The 24,599-nt window shown below is 38.1% G+C and overlaps 1 protein-coding gene across 2 annotated transcripts in view; it reads left to right on the forward strand.

The window, feature by feature from the left end:
- The window catches only part of LOC118235587 (rho GTPase-activating protein 42-like), a 92,808-nt gene extending 79,115 nt beyond the window's left edge, over positions 1–13,693 (forward strand). For both annotated transcript variants that reach the window (XM_035433070.1, XM_035433071.1), the window contains 5 exons: positions 374–787; positions 2,268–2,424; positions 3,783–3,845; positions 5,485–5,564; positions 10,825–13,693. In XM_035433070.1, coding sequence (XP_035288961.1) covers positions 374–787; positions 2,268–2,424; positions 3,783–3,845; positions 5,485–5,564; positions 10,825–10,913 — 803 coding nt within the window. In that variant the 3' untranslated portion in view covers positions 10,914–13,693. The remainder of the gene's footprint in view (positions 1–373; positions 788–2,267; positions 2,425–3,782; positions 3,846–5,484; positions 5,565–10,824) is intronic.
- Positions 13,694–24,599: the final 10,906 nt, after the last annotated feature.

A 24,599-nucleotide genomic window follows, 5' to 3' on the forward strand; every position in this document is an offset into this window, starting at 1 on the left:
ATACACACACATACACAAACACACAAGCATGCATACTCAGACACTTACATTCACACACAAACATGAGTTTTTGTGTCAGATTGTTTGGTGAAACTTTCAGGAATGTGCGGGAGGAGGCTAGAAGGTTCCTGTCCATAAATAGCCAGTGACAGCCCTAGCTCACAGCCAGGACCAAGGATCATTTTTGCGGGCACTGTCTTTGTGCTTGGCGCCATTGAATCCAAAAAGGGGGGAATTTTCTGTGGTGAACAGTCACACTCCTTGTGAAGGTTCTTTCCAACCCCCTACCTTCTCTCCCCCTCTCCATGTCTGTCCATCTGTGTCCATCTCTCTCCCTCTCATACTTCCTCTGTCTGTTTCTCTCTTTAATCAGGTGACACATTCAGCAGCAGCCCAGGCAGTACCCCTATGGGCAGCATTGAGTCCCTCTCCTCCCACTCGTCTGAGCAGAACAGCTCGTCCAAAACAGGCTCATCCTCACAGCCTCCAGACAAGCCCTCTTCCTCCGGTGTCGCCCCCTGCTGGTCACCCTCACAGGCCTCTTCTAACGGACCCAAGAGCCCCTCCGGCACTGCCAGCACCACCCCGGGCACCATCAGCTCGCTCGGCACCACCAGCCCCGACTCCAGCTCCAAAGAGGACGCCGCCAAGACGGATGGCGAATCGAAGGACAGCCGGAGTCTGTGCTCGGTCACGGCGGGGGGAAGACGTTCCCCTGGCAGCGCCAGCACAACGCCCCTCAACCGTTCCGCCGCTCCTTCCCTGCGCTCTCTGCACATCTCAGAAGGTGTGCCGCCCTGTCTCTCCTCTGTCTGCACATGGTCTGAGTAAAGCAGGGGGCTGACCGTACAATGGTCAGAACGGCCAGGGCTGGCTCAATTCAGTGTCAATTCTGTCAGTTCAGGAAACTAATATAATTTCAATTAATTCATGGAAATTACCCATGATGTTCAATTTTCCAGTTGCAATTTTCCGGTTTTACAGTTTAACTCTCAGCCCTGGTAATTATATGTATTATATGTTATATTATATGTTATTATATGTTTTTGCAGTTTATATCTCTTCCTTTCTGCTAAATTATCATTATTTTGTGATAAGTTCTAGTTGTGGATCAATATATCAATGACCCAACACCATATTTCACCATAAGTAGGACGTCCTTATCAACATAAGTGTCCTTCTTCTGATGCCAAACCCACTTTTAGTCTCGTTAGAAAGTTTTAGTCTCATCTGAAAGTTCCTATGCTGAACTTTAAATGGAACCAGATAAATACAATTTCTCATAAAATTACAATTGAAAAAAGTTATTTTCCTCCGAGTAATTGCAATGCTATAATTTTCCGTTTTTCACATCATGTGATATAGCTCATTACTTGTGTTTACACAGAATTTTTTGCTCATATATATCAAGCGTGGCAATATTTTGTTTTTTGGAGGGGGGAGGGGGAGCACTCTAGTTAATTGAATTCTAAGTCTGTTCATAATTACATCTAGGTTTTTATGATGTTAATATCCTTTTCTATTTTCACTTTAATCTGACCTGGGTTCAGTTATTTTTAATATTTAGACATGAGTAAAACTGATTACCAAGCATTTTTAAACCTTTATTATCACCAGTATTCTCTTTGATTGTATGCTTACATTCAGTATGATTTTCATTCCAAGTTAGTGTTTTTTTTTTTTTTTTTTACTACTTTACTGACATCTAAAGAATTACAGCTTTAGTATTAATGCTTGTAGTATTAATATAGTTTACTTTTCAGTGATTTAAAAATTGGTTTTATCGCACATGGAGCGATTAATATCTCCTGGCTAATCTCTTTATTTAGCATATTTCTGATAGTCGAGAACATACATGTATTTGCTCCTGATAAATATAATGAACTCCATTAATAGGAACACTTGAGGAAAAAGTTTTCCTCAGTCCCCTTACGCCAACCTTTAAACACAAGATTGCCTTATTTTTCTGGGAGAATGGAGAGATGAGCACATCCTAAAAATAGAACTAGATGTAAGTGATACCGACTAGTCACTATGTCGACCTTGCTATTCATGTTTATTTGTTTGGCTCACTCTGTGTGGAAAGGTAATAAAAATCAGTGCAGGGAGAGTGTGTACTCTTGTAGGGAGTGTGTCGGTGGTGAGTTTTTCCAGCTAGGTTGGGAGAGTGTTGGTTTGGGAGTTTGGAGCTTAATGCAATGTGGAGATTTGTGAGGTGGAGATTTAGCTTTATGTGGGCAGTTGAGTGCATTCTCTCCTCTCCCTAGGTCGGCGAAGCCACAGTGGTTCTGTTCAGAGTTTGGTGTCGCTGGACCAGAGGGACAGCCCCAAATCCCACATCCACCCGGATCTGCCCCCCAAACTGGTCACCCGGCCTAGAGTGGACACCTGCTCCAGCAATGGCTACCAGAGGCCTGGATCAGTGTAAGAGCTTAGTGCAGTAGTTAAACAAATGAAGAACTGGCTGTATAACTTCAGCAATGCCGGTTCAAATCGCCTTTGGGGTGCTAATGTCAACCAGAATAGTTTCAGTAAATATTCTGCTGTATATACAGTCTCTGTTGTCAGTTGCTCCATTAATACTGTATATTCATGGCAAAAAACTGGCTCTTTATGAACATATGGCATTTCCATTTAATACCATAGATCACTTTCTGGGATTTCTGTCTGCACTGAAAGATATTTACAGAAGTTTATGACATCCTGTCAGCTTTACAATGGTTGGTGTATGTGTATTCTGGGTTCCTGGCATAAGACAAGAAAATACGCTTCAAACAAATCAAAAATAGCTTATGGAGGATTCAGGACTTAATAAACTTCTGTAAGTATCAAAAATATCCTTGATTGCACATAAAAATTGTTTGAGAAATTCAAAACAAACACTAAAACCAAAATATAAATAGTGAATAATAAAAAAAACTTTTCTCTTTAACATCTTCCCAGAGCATTATTTTAGTTTCTCCTCAGTTATTCTATTTATTAATTCATCCTCTTTTCTTTCAACCATCACTTTTTATTGTCTGTAATGTAATGATCTATGTGCAGCCTGCATATTACATTACATTATATTAACTTGGCGGGGGCTTTTATCTAGACTGACTTACAAAAGTTAACGTACAGTCATTGTATGTCATATTTATCTCTGCCTGCATTCAGTAAAACGTTGATCACAAAAGAACAGGCAGATTTACAGCGCTTCCCAGACACAGGATTGAGGTCTAATCTCTCACAGGCCTGTAGAAGGGTCGCCGTGACCCGGGACTCCATCTCGGTTTTCTAAATAACTGCCTACCTCTCAGGATGACATACCTACTCAAGTAACGCGTGCTCCCTAATGTTTTTCATCTTGCTGTCACCCACAGTTACTCCCACTCGTAACGGGAAAAAAGGAAATCTGATAACAGAAAATCTGCTGTGCTAATGTTAGCCAGCTAGCAAACTAATCATCGAGGTCAGTTATTCTCAATTAGCCACACGGCAGAGCTCTTATTTCTCAGTAGTCTAAAAAACAGACAACAATAAACCAAATATGTGAAATAATTTATACTTGATGCTAGACCTTCCTAATTATATTCTAGTTCACTTTAAATACAATGTATCTACAATGACCCACCTTGTAGGCATTATTTCACAAGCACATTATTATTGAGGGGGAAGTGGAGGCATTGCATTTTAGCTTTACCAGAAGGACAGTGGAAGAGCAACAGTGGTATGTAGCCTGTGGTGTGAATGTTACGTTTTTGAGGATGTGCTGTGCCTGATCTGCAGTGTTTCTTTTGCAGTGTTGCAGCAAGAGCCGTGCTCTTCGAAAATCCTGCGACCTCACAGCCGACTCCTGTTGGGAGGTAGTTTGGAGACTGTCTACACACACACACACACACACACAAATATACTGTGCACAAATGTCGCATATACATACATATGTCACACATAAATACTGTCGTAGGGTGAACCGTGTCTCACGGTCAAGGGAGGTTATAGGAAGGATCAGGAGGCAGGAATTCAGCAGAATTGATATTGTTTTTAATTTTTCTTCCAGCAGCAAAAAAGGAAATAATAAATATTTACAAGTGTTCATACTTGTCTTAGTCTAATCGTTTGCGAGTGGGAAACCAGATGTGATGAATCGACAAACAGATTTGAGCATGAGTAATGAATGAAAAGCAATTCACATTTAAACAGCATTTATACAGTTCTCTCAGCTGTTCCATGCCAAGCGAATTCATTGTGCACGTATTAATTCACATATTAATGCAACAGTCATGAGAGAAAAGATGTACAGTGAATTATGAGAGTTTGTGAAAGTTTATTTTTAAGGTGGGAAATTTTCTGGGAGTGAAAGATACGGAAGTGGCGGGTTTAAGCACTTTGATGCTTAATGGCACGCTCATGATCATGTGTGCTTCAGCGCATCATTATCACACATACAAACATGCACAATCTTTCACTCATGCACACTGAACAACACTGTCACTCACTAACACACACGCAAACACACATGGGCTCAATCATGGGCTTAATGACTATATTTACAAACATTGCTCTCTGTTCATCCATTCCTAGTTTAATGATTTATTAAATAAAAACATTAAGAACCATGACCCTTACATGGAAAGCTGTTTGTGAGTAACATTACATTAATTGCGTTAAACCTACTGAATACACACAATGCATGTCAACCAAGGGGCCAAGACCAGGCTTTTTTTTTTTGAAGCTCACTTCCTGGTCTTGTTGAGAGACATTGCTGTGTGGTTGACTCCAGTATAGGTATTTCAGCCACCCGTTTCAGTGAAAGTCAATGGCACCAATACGGTCAAAGGCCTGGACTTCATGACCATTTTGGTCCCCCCCTTTTCCCTATTGTGCAGTCTCTGGTTACAATTTGTACAACATGGTGGCACAAAAACACTCTTTGTAATCCCACGGAAGGTCAGTGAGTGACGTCACAATCGCTTTGTCCATTTTTTTAATGATGTCAGCAAGCAAAAGGGAATTGTCGCCTGTTCAAATTATAACTGGATTGATTAGGACTAACCTGAGCAGCGATGTCGTTTTTGACCGCAAGTTGAATATAACTGTTTCAGGCAGTGTGGAGCAGGACCAAGATGATTTCAGTACTTGGTTTTAATTATTCTGTAATGGAAAACATTTTACATTGTCATTCATTATTGTCTTGTTACACGAAAATGTCAAAATTTGCCATTAGCTGAGCTTTTAAATACCACACAGTAGTGACATTTAATCTCCAAACACTCCTTTCCATGGTGGGGATGCCATTTCAATATTATTCCAAGGAGGTGTGGTAGCAAATTGATTAGTCCATTGACTCTATTCATTAATGTACTCTCCAGCAATACTAATAGAAAAGAAATGTGTTAATTTGCTTTTTTGTCAATGAAGGAGGACTAGGATTATGTGCCAGCCTCTGAGTGACCCTCATGTATGGCACCCCTCTAATTGTGCTCCTTCTTTATGATATTGCAGAGATGCAAAGGCCATGTACTCCTGCAAGGCAGAACACAGCCATGAGCTCAGCTTCCCCCAGGGGGCGCTCTTCTCAAATGGTGAGTAGCCCAAAAAAGCCAACCAACTAGCAGCAAACCCCATGGTACACTGGCCTCTTGGAGTCAGTTCAGATAAATTCAAATATGCTTTTTAGCATGACCACACATAGGTATCATATTGCTGAAAACAATCATTTATATGAGACTCAACAATAACAACATAAATTACATAAGATTTGTGCTCACTTGAAAAACCTTAATGTAATTGATAAAAAAATAAATCATAACATATATAATAATAATAATAATAATAATAATAATAATAATAACCACTGCCGATAATTAGTGGGGTCAAAGCAGCATGTGGCAATTATGAATTTTTAAGTTGAAAGGATACATATTGGATGAATGATAAAAAAATTTCTCTGTCACAAATTTTTACATGGTATTCCCTAACTTTGAGGTCAACATACATACAAATTTCAATGACGATCAGACACATCACATTCCCACTGACAACGGATTGGCTGATGGCGGCCATTTTTTTTCAGATATGACTTTAGTATTGTACATCCAATGGCAGACTGACACAAAGACATAGCATGCAAAGATTCAACTTGATTGGTTAAGCAGTTGAGAGGCATTTTTATTTATCTTTCTCTTACAGTGCCAACTATTGGCAAATTAGCATGCTGCCTCAGAGGCTATCACTGGACCTGTACTCAAAGTTTTGTGATGATTGGACAAAGCGTTCACTAGTTACAGCTGTTTATACAAATGGCCATGCCCACAACTGCTGATTTGCATATTCATTTTCAGACTCCACAAATTCTTTTAAGCCTAATTTTGTGACACTCAGCTAAACGGCCAGAAGTTGGATTTGTCAAAAATTCTAAATGGCAGAAAAACTAAATTGCTTCCAATGTTGTTTCTTGAGGCAAAGACACGTGTTGAGTCTTTCCAGAGAACAATTTCAGTCCAATTGGTCAAACGGTTGAAGCGTTATAGGCATGTAAACTTATTTGGTTCTTATAGTGCCACCAATTGGCAAACAGGCACCAAAACCTGCATGCTTATTCATGGACGGTAAAAATGGCCATGCCCACGACAATTTATTGACGTGTTGCGGCCATATTGTTATGTAAAGTCTACATTTTTTTGATAATTATTGAGGTTCAGTCTTCAGAGATTATTTCTAGCCTAATTTCCTGACAATTGGCCAAATGGTCTCAAAAAGTTAGCAAAAGTAGGTTTTGCAAAAAAAAGAAAAAAAAATTGGGAATTTATATTTTGTTTGGCATGAGCCAAGGAATCTGTCGATTCTAGACCTCACAGGGTTATGGGCCAAAATGTAAATGGTTGCATTACAGTGCCACTATCTGGCCACTAGGCATCATTGTGATAACTGGAGTATTGGGGGGGGCATAGGAACATACCTGCCTAGTGTCATAGCTGTATGATTTATGATTTTTGCTTGCAGTTTTAGGGAAGAATAATTTTTTTTAAATTTAAAAACAGACCGAAAACCATTGGGTTCCAGCAGCTTTGCTGCCTGGACTTCCTAATACGAATAATAATAATAATAATAATAATAATAACCATTAATGAGTCAGAGTTAAATTTACCATCTATACCTTGTATTTTGACACTCCATGCTGGGCTGCAAAAGGTGCTGTCTGTTCCTCTTCCAGAAGGTTACATAATTTTCTCCCTTTTGCTGAAAGCTTGGGATTATGTTTATGTAATTTAGTAGTAAATTGTTTTCTGATTTCTGAATATCATAAAAATGAAGAAAGTACAATTAGTCCTTCCAGCCCCTGAAAGACAGGGGGAAAAACAACACACATATGGGAGGCAGTTGTACAGTGGAAAATGCAAGCTAAAGGAACTTTACCAAAAATAACATCCATAGAAAGCTCTTCTTTCAGCATCCAAAATGGCTTGGCTTCCAGGCAGTCTCTCAGGTCACAGTACCCTGCTACTGTAATGTTACGATCACTGCAGCGTATGTCAGTAATTTAGAAAGCCTCTTTTTTCTCACGCCTTGCTCTGCCTCAGATATAGCCAATGATTTTCATGTGTATGCCACCCTCTGAAAATGAATTCCAAGCCAGATCCGGGCAGCCTGATGGAACAGAGTTTGCTCCATTCAGATATGGTTCCTCTGACAGAGAAACTGCTGTGGTCCTACTTGACTTTTCCCAGTGTTTGCCTATTTTAGGATGACATTATGAATCATAATTTGACCCTGTATATCACAAAAAAGACGTAGTACAGCACAGGCTCCCAACCCCGGTCCTGTCCCCCCTGTGACTTTCCTTCCAACCACATTTGGTGTCCTTGAACTATAACCAGTAGGTAATTGTTTTTAATTTCGGCACCTTTAATGACTAAATGGCTAAATTAATGACTAAGTTATTTACCCTCTTAATGATATTACTTGCTTAGAAATACATATCCTGGTATTCATTTTCAATGTCTTTCAGCCAGATCAGAACAAATGTTAAACTGGTTAAAAAGGTTAGTAGTTTAATAGCATTCACTGTTACTCCAACAAATATTTAGATTTTCTGCAATGTGGTGTGGTAAATGTTTCCTTTTGAAAGAGGTTGCATCTTAATTGATGGACCTACAGCTGGAATCAGTAAAGTACAGACACTTGAAACTGAATCATGTGCAAACTAAGCAAATGGCATTGAGCCAAGCATGCATTGTGTTATTCTGTTTAAGCACAGTATGTCTTCAGTAGCCTTGACTGGTAAACAGATAAGCATACAGGAGGTAGCACAGGACCAGAATTTGGAACCCGTCAAGTCCAGTGATTCTGTGTTATTTTATTCTGGTGTACTCAGCATGTGTGTCTCATTTATGTTACCAGTCAAGTTTAGCTTCTATTTTTTCACTCACGATTTATGGCAGTAATTCAAAAAGAACAGCCTGACCTTTCTGGACATATGCCTCTTTCCGTAATTAAAACCGAAACGGTCACATTTGGTCTCTGTGAATCGAGTGCAAATACTGTGCTGCTTTGCTGTTGGGGAAACTTTGCTGAAGACTCAAGGACTTGTTAACCCAAATGTAGTTTAATGTTTATGGTGTTATTGGAATTTTCTTTTTCAAATTTGTTTCAAAGGGCTGCCCTGTGGGTCAGCTGAAAACCGTGCTTGCTTAAAGTGCATGCTGGGCTTAGTATTGGCTGGTAGATGCCTCCTCAGTGGCATTAGCTGATTTGGGAGACTGCTGTGGAAGGGTAGCCAGCTTCATCCTGATTGGGGGTTGGGTGGGTTTGAATCAGCCATGGTTCCTAAAATCTCAACAAAAAACATTTTCAACATACAAAAATGTGAAGTTACTGTACTTTAATTAAAACTTTGATGGACCAAACACATGTCTGGAGAGGTTTGTAAGATTCAGTATTTATTTAAAAGGCCTAAATACAGTATTTGTCATTTTTATCGATGTTTATTTGTCATGTTTATTTATTCACCCCCCCCCCCCCCCTCCCATATACATATTGTAAATGATTGTTTCTTGCTATAAATGTCTGTCTGTAAATGTGAATGTTATACACTGCTAGAATAATTTCCCCATGGGGATAATAAAACAATATATTTTGCAATCTATATTTACGTTGCAAATAAACAAAAATGTGACATTTTGTAAAATTAACTTCACAACCAAATATAATTTTTCATCAGCTGTTGAAAACATTAATTTAAATGATGTCTTCTTCTATGAGACACTATGATGAGACATAAAATTCTCTTCACATGGTAAGGTGAAAAAACACAGGGCCAGTTTACATGAGATAATTGTTGAATTTGTGTAAGCCAAGATAGCCAATATTGTTTGTTGTAACTTCACCTCATTTTCATTTTAATACTTTTAATGGCAGGCCTAGATTTAGCAAGGTTTAATGAATTCCTTATTTTTGTACTGTGTTTGTTATGAGTAACTGATAATTATAATGCATATAAATTCATGAACTATAAGATCATTAAATCTAGAGAGAGACATGCAAACACAAACACATTCTAGCTCAAAGAAACACGTAGGCGTGGATCCAGTCATTTTTCCTTTACCATGAATTGCAAATACATTAAAGTGTTTTAATGGGTTATTGTATTCACAATAACCTTACTAATTGTTTTTATGTATGTAAATGATCTACAGGCCATGCTAACATTAATTTTAAAATGTACTGTTTGCAAGGTAGCTACAGTAGCCTAGCTAAAAAGTAGTTGATGCTAGAAATGCCACAACAGTAAATTTGACTTGCTTTAAGAAAATCAATAAATCTGCTGTTATGAAATCCATATGGCTCCCCCTGTATGACATTACAATATTAATATTGCATAAGGAAAAGTTATTAAAACGTATATACTGAAATGGCCGTGTGTGGTCAAAATGACTAAATTATCTTGCCTGTATGCTTGATCGTTTTGATTGCTGCATGTAACATTGTTGTGAAAGGACTCCTGTAGTACCCAGCTGCAACCCCACAAAATAGGTCATGAATAGGCCTACAGAATGAGTCATGAATAAGCCTGGGTAACGAAACCCGGTAGCACTATGGCACCAGTTCCCATATGACCCGCACCTACCGGATCGAATTACACTGCAGTTTTCGGTGCTGTCATCACTAACATCACACTCTCTCTGTCAAATAAGTCAGTGACAGCAGGTACTGTTAGCAAGCCAGCTAATGTTAAACTTGGGCAAAATGCTAAAAGCAAAACTGTCTAAAGCGTGGCTTTATTTTACCCAAAAGCATTCAAAGAACAGGACTTGCCTTTGCAGTAAAAAAAGATGTTCTTTAATGTCGTCCTTTGCTCTTTATTTAATTTGAGAGAAGGTAGACTACTGGTTTAGGGCAGGAAATGCTTGCCCATTTTGCCTCATTATATGCCAAAATGCCAATTATATGCTTAAGAATTATATATAATATATATTTCTGGTAAGTGTACTACTGGTACCAGATCCATACCATACTGTATATGGTCAAAGACAAACAGTACATTCAAAGTATGGTTTATGCTGTGCAAATTTCACAACTACATTGTTCACACATATTCACTTTATTGTTCCTTGTTTCTTTGTTTTGTTTATTGAGGTAAAACTGTTTTGTTCTAAGCAAGGTAGTGTTGTTTCTTCGGTTTGTTTTCAGTGTGATAATGTTAGTGGGTTTGTCTTTGTCCACTAAGTGCGGTAGTGTTGTTAGTATTTATTTCGTTTTTTTAAGTGTGACTGTTGATTGTTGGTTTGGTTTTGTATTTAGTAAGGTTGTTACTAAAGGTTTATTCTGTTCTTGTGCCTGCAGTGTACCCCTCAGTGGAACCCGGCTGGCTCCAGGCAACATATGATGGAAAGACGGGGCTAATCCCCGAGAATTACGTCATTTTTCTCTAACAAGTTCTGAGGACAGAGCCGTTTTGGTACATTTCATGGTATCCATGGTAACCATATCCTGTACAAAAAGCATTGTAATGGCAGCTTCCCAGTAGCATGGCTGCTCCTATGAATTCTGTGCATAGTTGATATGCAGGAAAAGACAAACCTCAACCATAAAGTATATTAATTTTGTAATATATACATTAAGATGAGGATATTCCCTTCTGTATATGGAACTATATGAGATGACAATAATGTGTGTAAAAAATTACTTTTACATCTTTTCTAACTGTCAGATGTGGCCAAAATTATATTTTAATATAAACAATATTAGATTTCTAGCCTCTTACTTTGATTTAGAATTGTTTCAGTTCTAAAATACTTTATAAAAATAAAAAAACTAAGATTTACAGACTAGCAGTGCTCCCACAGACTTGCTTTTGGAGCGCCTTCTAACACTATGTTTCTAAATATGGAAGGATTTTCCGTAGCCTGTTGCAGGCCATCAGTATTAAGGTACCACAGTAATTATCTTTTCGTATTATTTATACCAGTGTTTCTGTGTTAAATGGCAACTTGGGTCTGTTCTATAAAAAATCATTAGTTAACCCAGCAGTTATTTTTAACAGATGAATTCTATTGAATATTAGTTACACAAAACAGATTATTTGAAACCAAAGTAGATACTTCTTTACCACAATCAAAAACCAAGTCAACAAGGCCCAAAGGGTCTTAGAACTTGTCATGTTGCATTAGGCATGGAACTACCCTGTGGGCCTTTTAATTTTCAATAAAATCTGACAGGGCTGAACATCTCCACATTAATGTCACTCAGAAAACAATTCAGTCCAATCATTCATTTCTGTAAATATGTGTGTACAGCACCTTTTTAAAAAATTTTGTAAGCTCACATACAAAACGAGATTTAACCCAGGGTGAAGGTGAAGGTTTTGTATATTCTCTGAAAAAAAAAAAAAGATGGAGGGACTCTGCCAAACTCAGTTTTGACTCTTCATCCATCCTGGAGAAAAAGATCTACCCAGAATGCTCCTCCCATGGGAGTGGCTGTGAGTTGTTTGACAAAATGACAGAAATCAGTTATGCGTTGTGTTGATCAGTTGTGCACTTTTAATAACCGTCAAGGTACGTTGTTGCAAGTTTGCCCCGTTTTTTTGTTTGTTTTTGTTTTGTTGTTTTTTTACACCCTTCCTTCTCTGCCTCGAATCAGTTTATCTGCATTCCACACTGTCATTGATTAAGCAACTCATCTGAACACATTTTATACAAATACTTTTTTTTGTAATTTAATTTAAAATGTTCTATGAAAACACAAAAAAAAAAAAGGAAAAGGGGCATTATGGGTGAATTTAACAAACCAGAACTGAATAGAATTGAAGTACTGTTTACGCTTTTTGCATTGGAAGTGGCCGCCAATTTCAATTATATGTCCTAAAATGTTGGTTTGCTTGACTAAAAGACTGAAATGTTTCAGTTATTGTTATATGTTGTTAAACCATATTTTGTAACTCCCTTCAATCATATTTATTTAAATGTGCATGTTTGTTAGTACGAGAGAATAACTTGAGGATTTACATAATTTTACCATCTCTAAATTAATCCACCATCTTAATGTTCTTAGAAAGAATTAGGTAAATAGACTCATTGGGCCTCGTTCACAAAACCATTCTTAAATTAGTCTTACTTTTGTTTGTAATAAAAGTTCATATAAAAAACCAGTGGATTCATGAAACGTGCACAGATTTTCAATTTTGTGAATATCGCTGGTGTATAGGATGACGAATGTCAGTTGTTTGTAAATTGGATGCATGTACCTGTTTATGGTGATTTTCATAAGGAAACACCCTATCAATCCCATAAAAGGAATGCCTTTTATCATCAGCAATGTATCACTGTCCACAAACATGTCTGCACAGCCCCCAATGACACCTTTGTCCCCAAGGCACAATTAGCCAAGTAATCCTAAAGAAACAAATATGGCATTGCTACATGAAATGTTTGTGCAATGGGTCTTTATATATCATTATTAATCATCAATCCGTTTATTCAGTGAACAAAATTCATTACATATGAGTTCCCAACAATGTCCTTATGGGTAACTAAAACTAAGACTAAACCTATGTGTGAAAAAGAAAATTACGGTGAACTGAAATAAAAATAAATGAGTTTTTTGAAAAAACAAAAACTCAGTTAAAACTGGCTAATCCACTCTGCAAACTAAGTAAAACAAAAATTGAAATCAAAGACTAGTGGAAATTTTGAGGTTATTCAGATTGGTAAACATTTCGGTTGTTAATATGAGGTCTGTTTCCAAACACACATAAGTTTTCTAAATTAAATATTCCCAAAGAATCAAAATTTCCCCAAGAACAAATTCAGATAAGAAAAAAATGAAGGCTTAAATGTTTGTGAAAGTATTTGTGAGCACAGTTTACAATCAAATCTGATGAAAGGTAAGTTTTGTGAATGAGGCCCATTCTTTTTAGGATAGTGGGATTAGTCCAAAGAGCACATTGCATGTGTCAGTTCTATAAGGTATTGCTTTGACAAAGATGGCACTTACACTGTAATACTGAATTTTTAAATTTTATTTTCCTAGTACACTGGTGTACTAGCATTTGTCCATATCGCATTACTGCAACAAGTAGTTAATATTCAAATAAATAATATTATAACACTACAATAGATTAAATGAGCTTGATATTTAAATATTTGTTTGTATTATCACTGTATCTTAAGCACTCGCTGTTTTATATATTGAAATAAAAATGAAAAATATTTTCAGGATTTGTCCTTTATTTAAAAAAAAAAAAAACCATCAGCTGATGAGCTGTGCAGCATACGCATGTGCAGCAATAAATGAGACTATGTTGTGTGGCTCTATATGAATGTATTTTTTACCATGTGAAGATGTCTAAGATTGAACGATGTGTGGTTATTCAGTCGCCTATCCAAGGAACTTGGTAAATCCTTTTGCTCAAACTTTCCTGGGACAACTAGCCAATCGCACTGTGCACTAACAAACAACCTAGCTTGATTACCATTGTTTAGCCTACTAATGTTATACTAAAATCAGCTCAGTTAATGGAGTGTCGATAAAGTCAGTGAAAATATTAAACAACATGCATGGAAAAATAAGTGAAATGAAAAACATTCATGTTCCCTGTATTTATTCCAGTTAACTACACTTAATTAGTTTAGTCTCTTTCTTAAAAAAAAATAAAAAAAGATTAGATGCTCAAACATGCTATTACATGTTAAGTGCTATTACATTTGGACAGTTGGTTGTTGCTATGTACAGTGCCGTGAAAAAGTATTTGCGTGCTTCCTGATTTCCTCTATTGTTGCTTATTATGCCTCCACGACGGCACAGTCTGTTTTCGGGTTGTTTGTCTGTCCGTCCGTCCGCCCGTCCCGATTCTTGTGAACGCGATATCTCCGGAATGCATTGAGGGAGTCCAAGTGGCACAAATGTCCACTTGGACTCAAGGATGAACTGATTTTGGTGGTCAAAGGTCAAGGTCACTGTGACCTCACAAATCACATTTTTGCCTTGAGGGAATACAAAACACAAAGTTTCACACAAATGTCTAATAGGACAAAATGATGAAGTGATGACATTTTATATCCAAACGGTCAAACAGAGCACTGGCTACTGGTTGGTGGAGGCATACAACCGCGAGGCAGTATTTTAGTTTTTCATACTAAATGGCTTCAGATCTTTAGAAAAAATTTAATATTAGACGAAAGGGAAACCATAAACACAAAACATTTTTTTAATAATTTAATTTATTTAATGAAAAAAGTTCAGACACCCATATCACCCAAGTAAGTGTAAGTAATTAAGTATTCAATCAACCAATTTACCAAATTTAATTGATAATTACGTGAGGATTGTTAAGACAGACACGTTATAATTATTTGTTTTTACTATTCTATAATTTGTTGAGGTGTTTTTCCATACACCTCACTCATATTGAATCTTACCATTACATGACAAAGTTTATACAGGCACACTATGCGAAAATAAAAGAAAATTCCAAAAGAGATATCAAAATAAATTAGTGCAATATATATCACTCTGAAAAGTTACAAAGCCATTTCTAAGGCTCTGGGACTCCAACAAACTACAGTGAGCGCCATGAAATCCAAATGAAGAACACTTGGAACAGTGAGTGGCCAGGAGTGGCCAGCCTGCCAAAATTCCTCCAATGGCACTGTGACAAATCATCCAAGAAGTCACAAAAGATCCCAGAAGAACATCCACAGAACTGCAGGCCTCTCTGTCCTCAGCTAAGGGCAGTGTTCATGACTCCACAATAAGAAAGAGACTGGACAAAAAAGGATTCAAGGGAGAGTAGCAAGGCAGAAACCACTGCTAACCAAGAGAAACATCAATGCTTGTCTCACATTTGCTAAAAAGCACCTGCATGATTCCCATGCCTTCTGGGATAATGTTCGTGGACAAATGAATCAAAAGTGGAACTTTTTGGATGACACAGGTCCCTATGTCTGGTGTAAAGTAAATATAGCATTTCGCCGTAAGAACATCATACTTACAGTCAAACATTGTGGTTGTGTGATGGTGTGGGGATGCTTTGCTGACATGAATTCTGAAATTGACTGAAAAGAAACAAAATTAAAGTTTTGGAGTGGCCTTAAACCCTACAGGCCATCAGTCTTAAGGACTGAAATGACCAGTTCATGCTAGGAAACCTAACAATTTGTCTGAATTAAAGCAGTTCTGCAAATATGAGTGGGCTAAGATTCCTCCACAGCGATGTGAAAGATTGAGATCAAATTATAGGAAGTGTTTGGTTGTTGTTTTTGCTGTTGAAGGTTGTGCAACCAGTTAAGTTCAAGGGGGAAATTACTTTTTCCCATGGGTGATAATGGGTGTTTTAGATGAATGAAACTAACATTATAATAAGTGATAACAATAAAATGCCATCTTGGCAGCTGAGAGGATATTCGCCTCCTAACCTAGCTACACATAATTGGTAACTAAAATCAAAAAGAGGCTCTGGTGAAATGGTACTATTTTACCTGGCAGCATGTTGGCTATTTTAGCTGATTAAGATTAGCTATGGTGTCACGATAGATATTGAGGTTTACGTTATTGCTGGCTCTTTGTTTATGTTGTACTAGCGTCTCATGAATCCTGTGAAGTTGTGAGATATATTTTTGTTTAATCTGATCAGATTTTCAGATGTATGTTCCCTGCTTGCCATTCCTGTTTCCCCAGTTACGTGTTTGTCCATAACCAAAGGGAAAATTTGATCAAACCAAAGGTTTCTACACAGAATATTCTTAAGCCGCGTTTCCACCGCAGGAACTTTACCCCGGAACTAGGAAGCTTTTGAGGAACTCCCTAGACCGCAGGAACTAGGGTCTAAATTTAGTTCCGGGGGCTTTTTTTACCCTAAAAAAAGTTCCTACTCGGGGGGTAGTACTTTCCAAAAGTACAGGAACCTTTGGGGTGGAGCTTGCAGCGCTGAACATTTCTGATTGGTCGAGCACTCGCAGCATTTTTTTTTTGTTTAGTCCAACCAACATTTTAAAAAAATCTGCAGCCGCAAACCAGTTTGTTTTCATAATAACTTGAAATCAAACTTGTATGTTATGCGGCGCAGTAGCCTACTTTTGGTTCTAGCCTGCCAACGTCTTGGAATTATAACGTGTGCTCTTCTGTTCTTTTCTTGCTTTAGTATTCGTTTTATAAAATGCTAAGCATTCGTGCTGGGACAGCATATTACGTACCAAAACATTCAAACGGTTTAATTCGGTTGCTGAATATTTTCTTCCGGATTTTCTTTGTTAGCCCGTTGTAATTGACTCAAAACGTTTGATACAGTTATGTGAGGTATGCGGTAGTTATGCGTAATTTACATTGGTGATACAGTAAAAGCAAACTGGAAATCACCTTCCGCACTTTTTGTCAGGGTAAAATAACAGGTTAATTCTAATAATCGTCCCTTTTGCTTTTTCAGACTGCCGTAATTTTACTCTTCAATTCCACAAAAAGACCAGGAAGACTATGGACTAATTTATGGTGCATGGTTCGCATCTGGAGGGCACACTTCGCTGTTCGGCTAGCAGTAACTTTTTTGAAGGAAAGCAAACGGTGGCTGTACCACTACTAATTTAAATTTTCACGCAAGTCCGAGTTTTCGTTCTATTCTTGTCATTTTGCGATTAGCCTATATTGAATTGACGATGAGAAAGTAATCAGTTCAACAGAAAATTGTTTACAACGTTTGCATGTTTTCTGTTGTTGTTGCCAGTTATTTGTGGAATGTGAATGCATTCTGTTGCCTCGAATGTCAAGACATGAAAGTGGATGTTCGCATAAAAACATAATGAATGTGTTTGAGAGGATATATAAAACAGTTACAATCTGACTATTGGCCTGTTATATCCTATTTGTTGCATAACAACGGTCCAAGTTCAACCACCAACAACAGTTTTGCTTGACAATGGTAAAATATGCCCAAACGGCTGCGGAAGAATATTTCAATTTCAGGTGATTAAATCGATAAAAATCAATAAATACAAAAGTAACCATATATAGTCATTGTTGGTAACCCGTTGTATATAAGTGGAATAAACCCCTCCGGGCTGTCCCGGTTATTAGAAAATAATGTAGGCTACTTCGGTGGTAGTATGGGGTTACAGAAGAAATCATAGGACAGATGGACCGACGACAACGTCGCTTTTTCATACGTCAGTGGGCTAATTTGCCTAATCTTTGCGGGACTTTAGACCGCGGTGGAAACGCAGACAACAATGAGCTGAAGGAACCTTTTAGTTCCTTGAAAAGTAGTTCCAGGTACTTTTGGTGGAAACGCGGCTTTAGAAAGTTAAGGTCAGGGGTCGTACAGAAGGTAAATAGGTCAAGAGTCTACTGTACTAATGTTATAATTCTATGACTGGCCAGTGGTCGCAGTAACTAGAGTTTGGATTTTTTTGGACAGTGCCCACTGTACAAGCCTCTGGAGGCAGTGTTATGATCTGGGGTTGCTTCAATTGGTCAGGTCTAGGCTCAGCAATGTTAACGGCAATAAAATGAAGTCAGCTGAGTACCTGAATGTACTGAATAACCAGGTTATCCCATCAATGGATTTTTTCTTCCCTGACGGCACGGGCATATTCCAGGATGAGAATGCCTAGATTCATCGGGCTCAAATTGTGAAAGAGTGGTTCTGGGAGCATGAGGAATCATTTTCACACATGAATTGGCCACCACAGAGTCCTGACCTTAACCCTATTGAAAGTCTTTGGGATGGGAAGATCTCGGCCAAAAACGAATGCAATTCCGGACGGAAATAAATGTTGTGATGTGGCATAAGGTTGTCAAAATAATGCCACGACGAATGTGCACCGCAATCAAAGCTAAAGGCGGTCCAACAAAATATTAGAGTGTGTAACTTTTTACAATACTGTGGCAGGGCTTGGTTTGTGGGAGAGGTTCAGGGCTGTCTCAGGACCACGCCTACTGGTTAAGTAGGCACACGCACCTGGAGTGCATCAGTAATTAATCCAGGTATTTAAAGTGAGCTTTCTTCCCAGTAGGTGTCTGTGACCGAGGAAGACACAAACCGGGAGACAAAGAGCGGAACATGCCAGATCAAAAAAGGCTGGAAAGTGTTTTGTAGTTTTGGTTATTTTGTCTGTTATTTTAGTTTGTTGTGTTGCTTTATTTTTATCCCGATCCTGTGAGGGTGAAGGGCGAAGCTGTTTTGTTTGTTTGTAGTGACTGGATTCTATCTGTAAAGATCCGGAATATTCCCGGATTCTCGTATCTCCCTGTGTCCAACTCTTCTGTTCAGAAAAGGGTTGTCGCGGCGTGTGACAATTACGTATACTCTTTTTGTTTGATAATATATGCACTTAATGGTTGCATTAGCTTAGCTTAATTCTGTTCTATTTCATTAATTCTATTAATTCTATTTCACCTTAAGTCTCCATCATTGGTGTCTTGAGGAACCCCTTTTCCTTTACAAACCTATTTAGTGGGGCGACATAGCTCAGGAGGTAAGACCGATTGTCTGGCAGTCGGAGGGTTGCCGGTTCAAACCCCGCCCTGGGCATGTCGAAGTGTCCTTGAGCAAGACACCTAACCCCTAACCCCTAACTGCTCTGGCGAATGAGAGGCATGAATTGTAAAGCGCTTTGGATAAAAGCGCTATATAAATGCAGTCCATTTACCATAGTGGTTATTTATAGTGAGGTAGTGAGGGGCAGGAACACAATGCACAGTTTATATTTTTTTTTTTTGGAAACAAAGTTACCTAATATTAGCTTCTTGACTACCACTGGAACTGCAATTAATTACTTGTAGTTATTTACTCTATATTTAGTTAATCAGGATTATTTTCACAGCAAAACAAAAATCAGTCCAAATCACTTGTTTTGTTTGTAAAATTGACTGTACTGCAGTATGTGGCAAGGAGAGCTAGTATTGCATTACCAATATCATGAAAACTGTGAATGTCCGTTTTTTTATATTGACTTTTTAACATGCATTGAAATTTCAGGTCCTAATGAAGCTGACTGAAAACTCCACATGACTACATAATAGTACTGTGCAGTAAACTGGAAAAAAACTAAGCAGTTTTTGCTTCTCCTCAGAATTCCAATTTCGGAAGATACAATGTCTTTGTGTGACCCTAATATTTTCTCATGTTCTGTACTAATTGGGAAAACTGAAATAACTAATGAATTTCACATCATAAGGTCATTAAAAAAAGAGCAGGGCAAAAAGGGGCAAATCTGTGCTTTGCAGTGAGTGTGGAGAAGGAAACAACTCCTCCAAGGTATCTGGAATTAGGATGGTTGCCAAGACCAGTGCATTCTTTTCCTTATAAGTGCATGAGAATGTGAGGTGACCTTGATCGCAGATGCTTGAAGGTTCCTCCCTTTCCATTTGCTTCGGTGGGGTCAATGAGAGGAAGAGACTCATTGTGAGAAATTAAAATGTGACCAGTTTAAAGAATGCTGCCAATTTTATTACCTAGTGGTCTCCTGGTCCAGACAGAGCTGCTATGCTGTCTTTGTGATCTGGGAAATTATTTTCTGTTGTTTAAATATCATTCCTTTTATATGTATAACTCACTTTAAGCTTTAACCACAAACAAACCATGAAGTCAATCTTGTTCTTTACAAAGTGAGGCAATAAAATGCTTAATGTGTATCCATTTAATTTAAAGTTTGCGCTTGCATTACATTGTTTTAATGAGCAAAGCATTGCATAAAACACTTTAAACATGGAATGGCACCAAAATATTTTAACACATTTTTAGGTTGTTTTTCTTTTGTATGTACAAATCATCCAAATCATCAATTGATGTAACAGAAAAAGAATGGACAGATGGACTTTTTGTTCACCCTTATTGAGTAATGTGGTTGCAAATATAAGAGGGGAAAAAAAAATATATATATATATATATATATATATATATATATCAGAGGAGGCTGGTCCATAGAGGCAGAGGAGGTTGTTCCTCCTCTATTTTTGAGAGGCAAGAGGGAGATCAAAATATAAAAAAGAGTAATTGGTTGAAATAAACCATTACCAAATCTCAGTATAATTTATAAAATATTTATGTTTTCTTTGGGAAAAATCCAGTATTGAAATTATAATTAAAATGCTTCAACAGTGACAGGGCAGGCAAGATGGGAAAGGGCAATCTGTGTGAAGTGGTGGTGGGGGGTGGGGGGGGGGGGGGGGGCCAGAGGAGGACGGGCTCCTGCTGTCCTCCTTAGGGCGGGATCTCTTATATCAATTCCATGTACTTCATTTTTTTTCATGCTAATCTGTTATTGGCTAAAACACGTAAAATGATGCTCCAAGGGAGGACGTCCTCCCTAACCAATCAACAACCAGAATACAATTTTGACATTGCGTTGGTTCAATAATAATTTCCAAATTTCATCTTCAATTCTCTACCACTACCACTATTATAACTTGCAAATTGCAAACTACTTTTAAAACACATCACTAAAAAATAATATTTTATTTAAGCCTTTTCAACCAGAGGAGGTTGGTCCATAGAGGCAGAGGAGGTTGTCCAAATTTCCTTTATTCAGATTTACGTTTCCCTTTTTTATCGAGCAGTAGCTAGCTACTTGTGTTAGCCAACGCAACAGTTAAGCTTGTTGTACCTGCCCTGAAGGACTGAGCTAACAGCGAGAATGTATTTTGAGGAGAGCAGTGCTGCTATTGCTAACGAGGCAATTAACGGCAGCGTGAGTGAGGGGGTCACAGAGAGGCATGGACGCAGACGCAGAGAGTGGGATGGGGAAGAACATCTTGTGGATTATTTGTTGTCACAGCCATTCCACAGTTTGGATTACGCAGCAGGTGAGGATCAAGACTGCTGGACGACCAGCTCCACAGATAACCATGATCAAAAATGCTAATCCTAGTGACACATGCACACACAAGGTTCATTCCCATCCAGAGCCCGCAGTGATTAGATGTGTCTTTCCCTCTCATTCACCTGGCCCCTTTTCTATATTCATCATTTGTGTTGTAATATGATATGTAAGGAATAAACCACGACGGGCTGTCCCGTTATTGAAAAATAATGCAGGGTCACTTAACCAGCCCCAAAGTAGGCTACACTATTTTCCAATAACGGGACAGCTCGGAGGGGTTTATTCCACTTATACAACGGGTTACCAACAATGACTATGTATGGTTACTTTTATTGATTTTTTATCGACTTAATTAGCTGAAATTGAAATTTTTTGCGGGCATTTGGGCATATTATTTTACCGTTGTCAAGCAAAACTCTGGTTGGTAGTTCCATTTGCACCGTTGTTAAGCAAAAACCTCTATTCGTTAATTCTATGAAAACAATGATTCTATCAAGAAAAAATAGTTCCTTCTCATTTTATACCATACAGTTAGCACCAATTTTGGTCATTTTTGTCATTACATTATTTAATAAAACTGCATGAAACCATAAGTCAATCAAATTCATCTCCCTAGCACTGTCTTACTTTTTAAATGGTGTGGTCGCGCAATGTAGACATAACGTATTCTAAGACCCTCTGAAACGGGTTTTGAATGCCAGCTAGCTTTATGACAGGTTCGCCGTCACTGGTCACCTAGCCAATATTAAATTTCTTGGTTTTAGGTCAGAATGGTCTCACGGCATGCTTGTTATCCCGGCTAGCTAGCTAGCTAACTACTGAATTGTATTCAACACAGCGGTTACTGTAAACGCAATCGTTCACAAACATACGAATGAAAATGCGTCCCGTAGCCATGAGTTAAATGAGGAGCGCCTATTCTACTGTCCAAATACGGGATGATTCCGATTTGCGCGATGGCTGGCAACCGTAAATAAAGCTAGCAACTGTAACTACAAATGTGATTCAACGTTGCCATCAATTGTGAAATTGGACATTGAAAAGGGGAGGGGATGTAACAAAAATTCAAAAGCGAAAGAATAATGTTGCTGTTTAAACTGCTTTAGAATGCTGGATTTTTTAGCGCATTGATTTTAGAACTGTTAAAAGGCCGAGGTGTCCCTTTACTGAGAAATAATTCCCACCCTTGGACCAATCAGAATCAAGTATTCAGCCAAGCCGTTGTATAAATGATAATATGATATTTGTTCCTTGTGGAAAATGGGGATGAACTTTGGGTGCATTACTTAGTTGTATAGTAAGTTTGCATTAGGTTGGTTAGTTGGATTATTGCTACATTTGAACATAATAACATAACATAACTTGAACATAAGAAAGTAGAGATTAGTAGCCAACTAGTGTAAAATAACATGACGCCGTGGGTTGGTTTTCTTCCTGTCCTCCCCAATTTTTTGAGTCACCAGCCGCCACTGATATATATATATATGTACTGTATGTATGTATATATATATATATATATACTGTATGTGTATATATATATATATATTGTATGTGTATATATATATATATACTGTATGTGTATATATATATATATATATATATACTGTATACACACACACACACACACACACACACACATAGCTGACAAATTAAAGGAAGGATTGCTCAACTTGTTAGTTTTTCAATAGGAACAATGACTAAAGTGACATCTGTATTTACTGAAGATCAATGGGAAAGACATCAGTAAATATGGTTGGAAATAGTTGTCGAAAGTGCACATTCGATGACTATGATGCTTGTGCATTAGTGAAAAGGAAAAACAGAACAGCAACTCTTCCTCAGGTGACTGAGAATGTCAATACAGGACATGATCCGATGGTGTCAGCAAGAACAGTCCATCGACAACTACATAGAGAAGGATATTATAGTACGATTGCAGTGCACAAACCCCTCATTACAAAGACAAATGCACATTTGAGAGTTCAGTGGAGCAAAAACCATAAGCACTGGTCTACAGAGATGTGGAAGAAAAGTGATATGGTCAGACAAGTCATCTATATTCTCAACAAGTGGGTGAATGCATCTGTGGCTTTCACCAAGAGAATGGTACAGGACTGAATGCTTGACCCCTAAAGTGAGGGTGGCCAGTGGCTCTGTTATGCTGTGAGGGACATTTTCCCTGCATGGTTTGGGTTCACTTGTCCCCTTAGAGCGAAGGGTCACTGCAAATCAATACAAAGTTATTCTGAGTCTTATTCTGATCTTTATCCTATGATGAAACATTTCTATCCTGATGGGAGTAATCTCTTCCAGGATGGCAATGCCCGAGGGGTCACTGAATGGTTTGATGAGTATGAAAATGATGTGAATCACATGCTATGGCCTTTTCAGTCACCAGATTTCAAGCCAATTAAACACCTACAGTATGGGAGATTTTTGACCAATGTGTTAGATAGCGCTCACCACCACGACCACCATCAAAACACCAAATGAGGGAATATATTTTGGACGAGTGGTGTTCCATCCTTCCAGTAGTGTTCCAAAGACTTGTAGGATCTAAGGCACACTGAAGCTGTTTTGGCAGTTTGTGGTGACCCAACACCTTACTAAGACACTTTATGCTGGGGTTTTCTTTACTTTGTCATCCGTCTGAGTGTATGTATGGAAATACCAGAAAAAAATACAAATAGCTCACTTGTGTAACAGAATTTTCACACCAGAAAAACCAAGAAGCAGAAAAAAATGACCATGAAAAGGAAATATTTCAAACAGTACCAGTGTCTCAAAACAGGGTCATGCTTTCAGATTGAACTTATTTTTGTGGATCTGTAAAGCCCTTAATTTCTATGATGTCTAATGTTTTTGTTTTTTAAAGAAGCACAGCTGTCTACGAGCTCACAAAGCTGAAAATAAGTATGTTTCCTGTCCAGTTAGTTTCATGATTGTCAAAAAAGATACTGAGACAGCAGTACACTTTCACAATGTAACTACCATTGTCACTTGGAAGATTCTCATCATGATCTATTTTGTAGTATTTTTGCTGATAATCATTATCTTGTCCCCTGTACCAAGTCTGACAACCACACACACACACACATACACACAAGGCACAAGAGAATGAATCAGGCCATAGAACTTCAGCTGAAATAAATGTGTGTTTCAGTCTTCCGGGACATTGACAAGGGTTATAAAGGGTTTTTCTCGGTGATCCTCTCCTCCCTCACAAACAGTTGCTACAACAACAGCATTCAGATACCGAAACCATGCAGGTTTGCGCTCTCAAACTCAGTACAGTCGGTTTACACA

This window comes from Anguilla anguilla, chromosome 9 (assembly GCF_013347855.1).
Source record: "Anguilla anguilla isolate fAngAng1 chromosome 9, fAngAng1.pri, whole genome shotgun sequence".
NCBI lineage: Eukaryota > Metazoa > Chordata > Actinopteri > Anguilliformes > Anguillidae > Anguilla > Anguilla anguilla.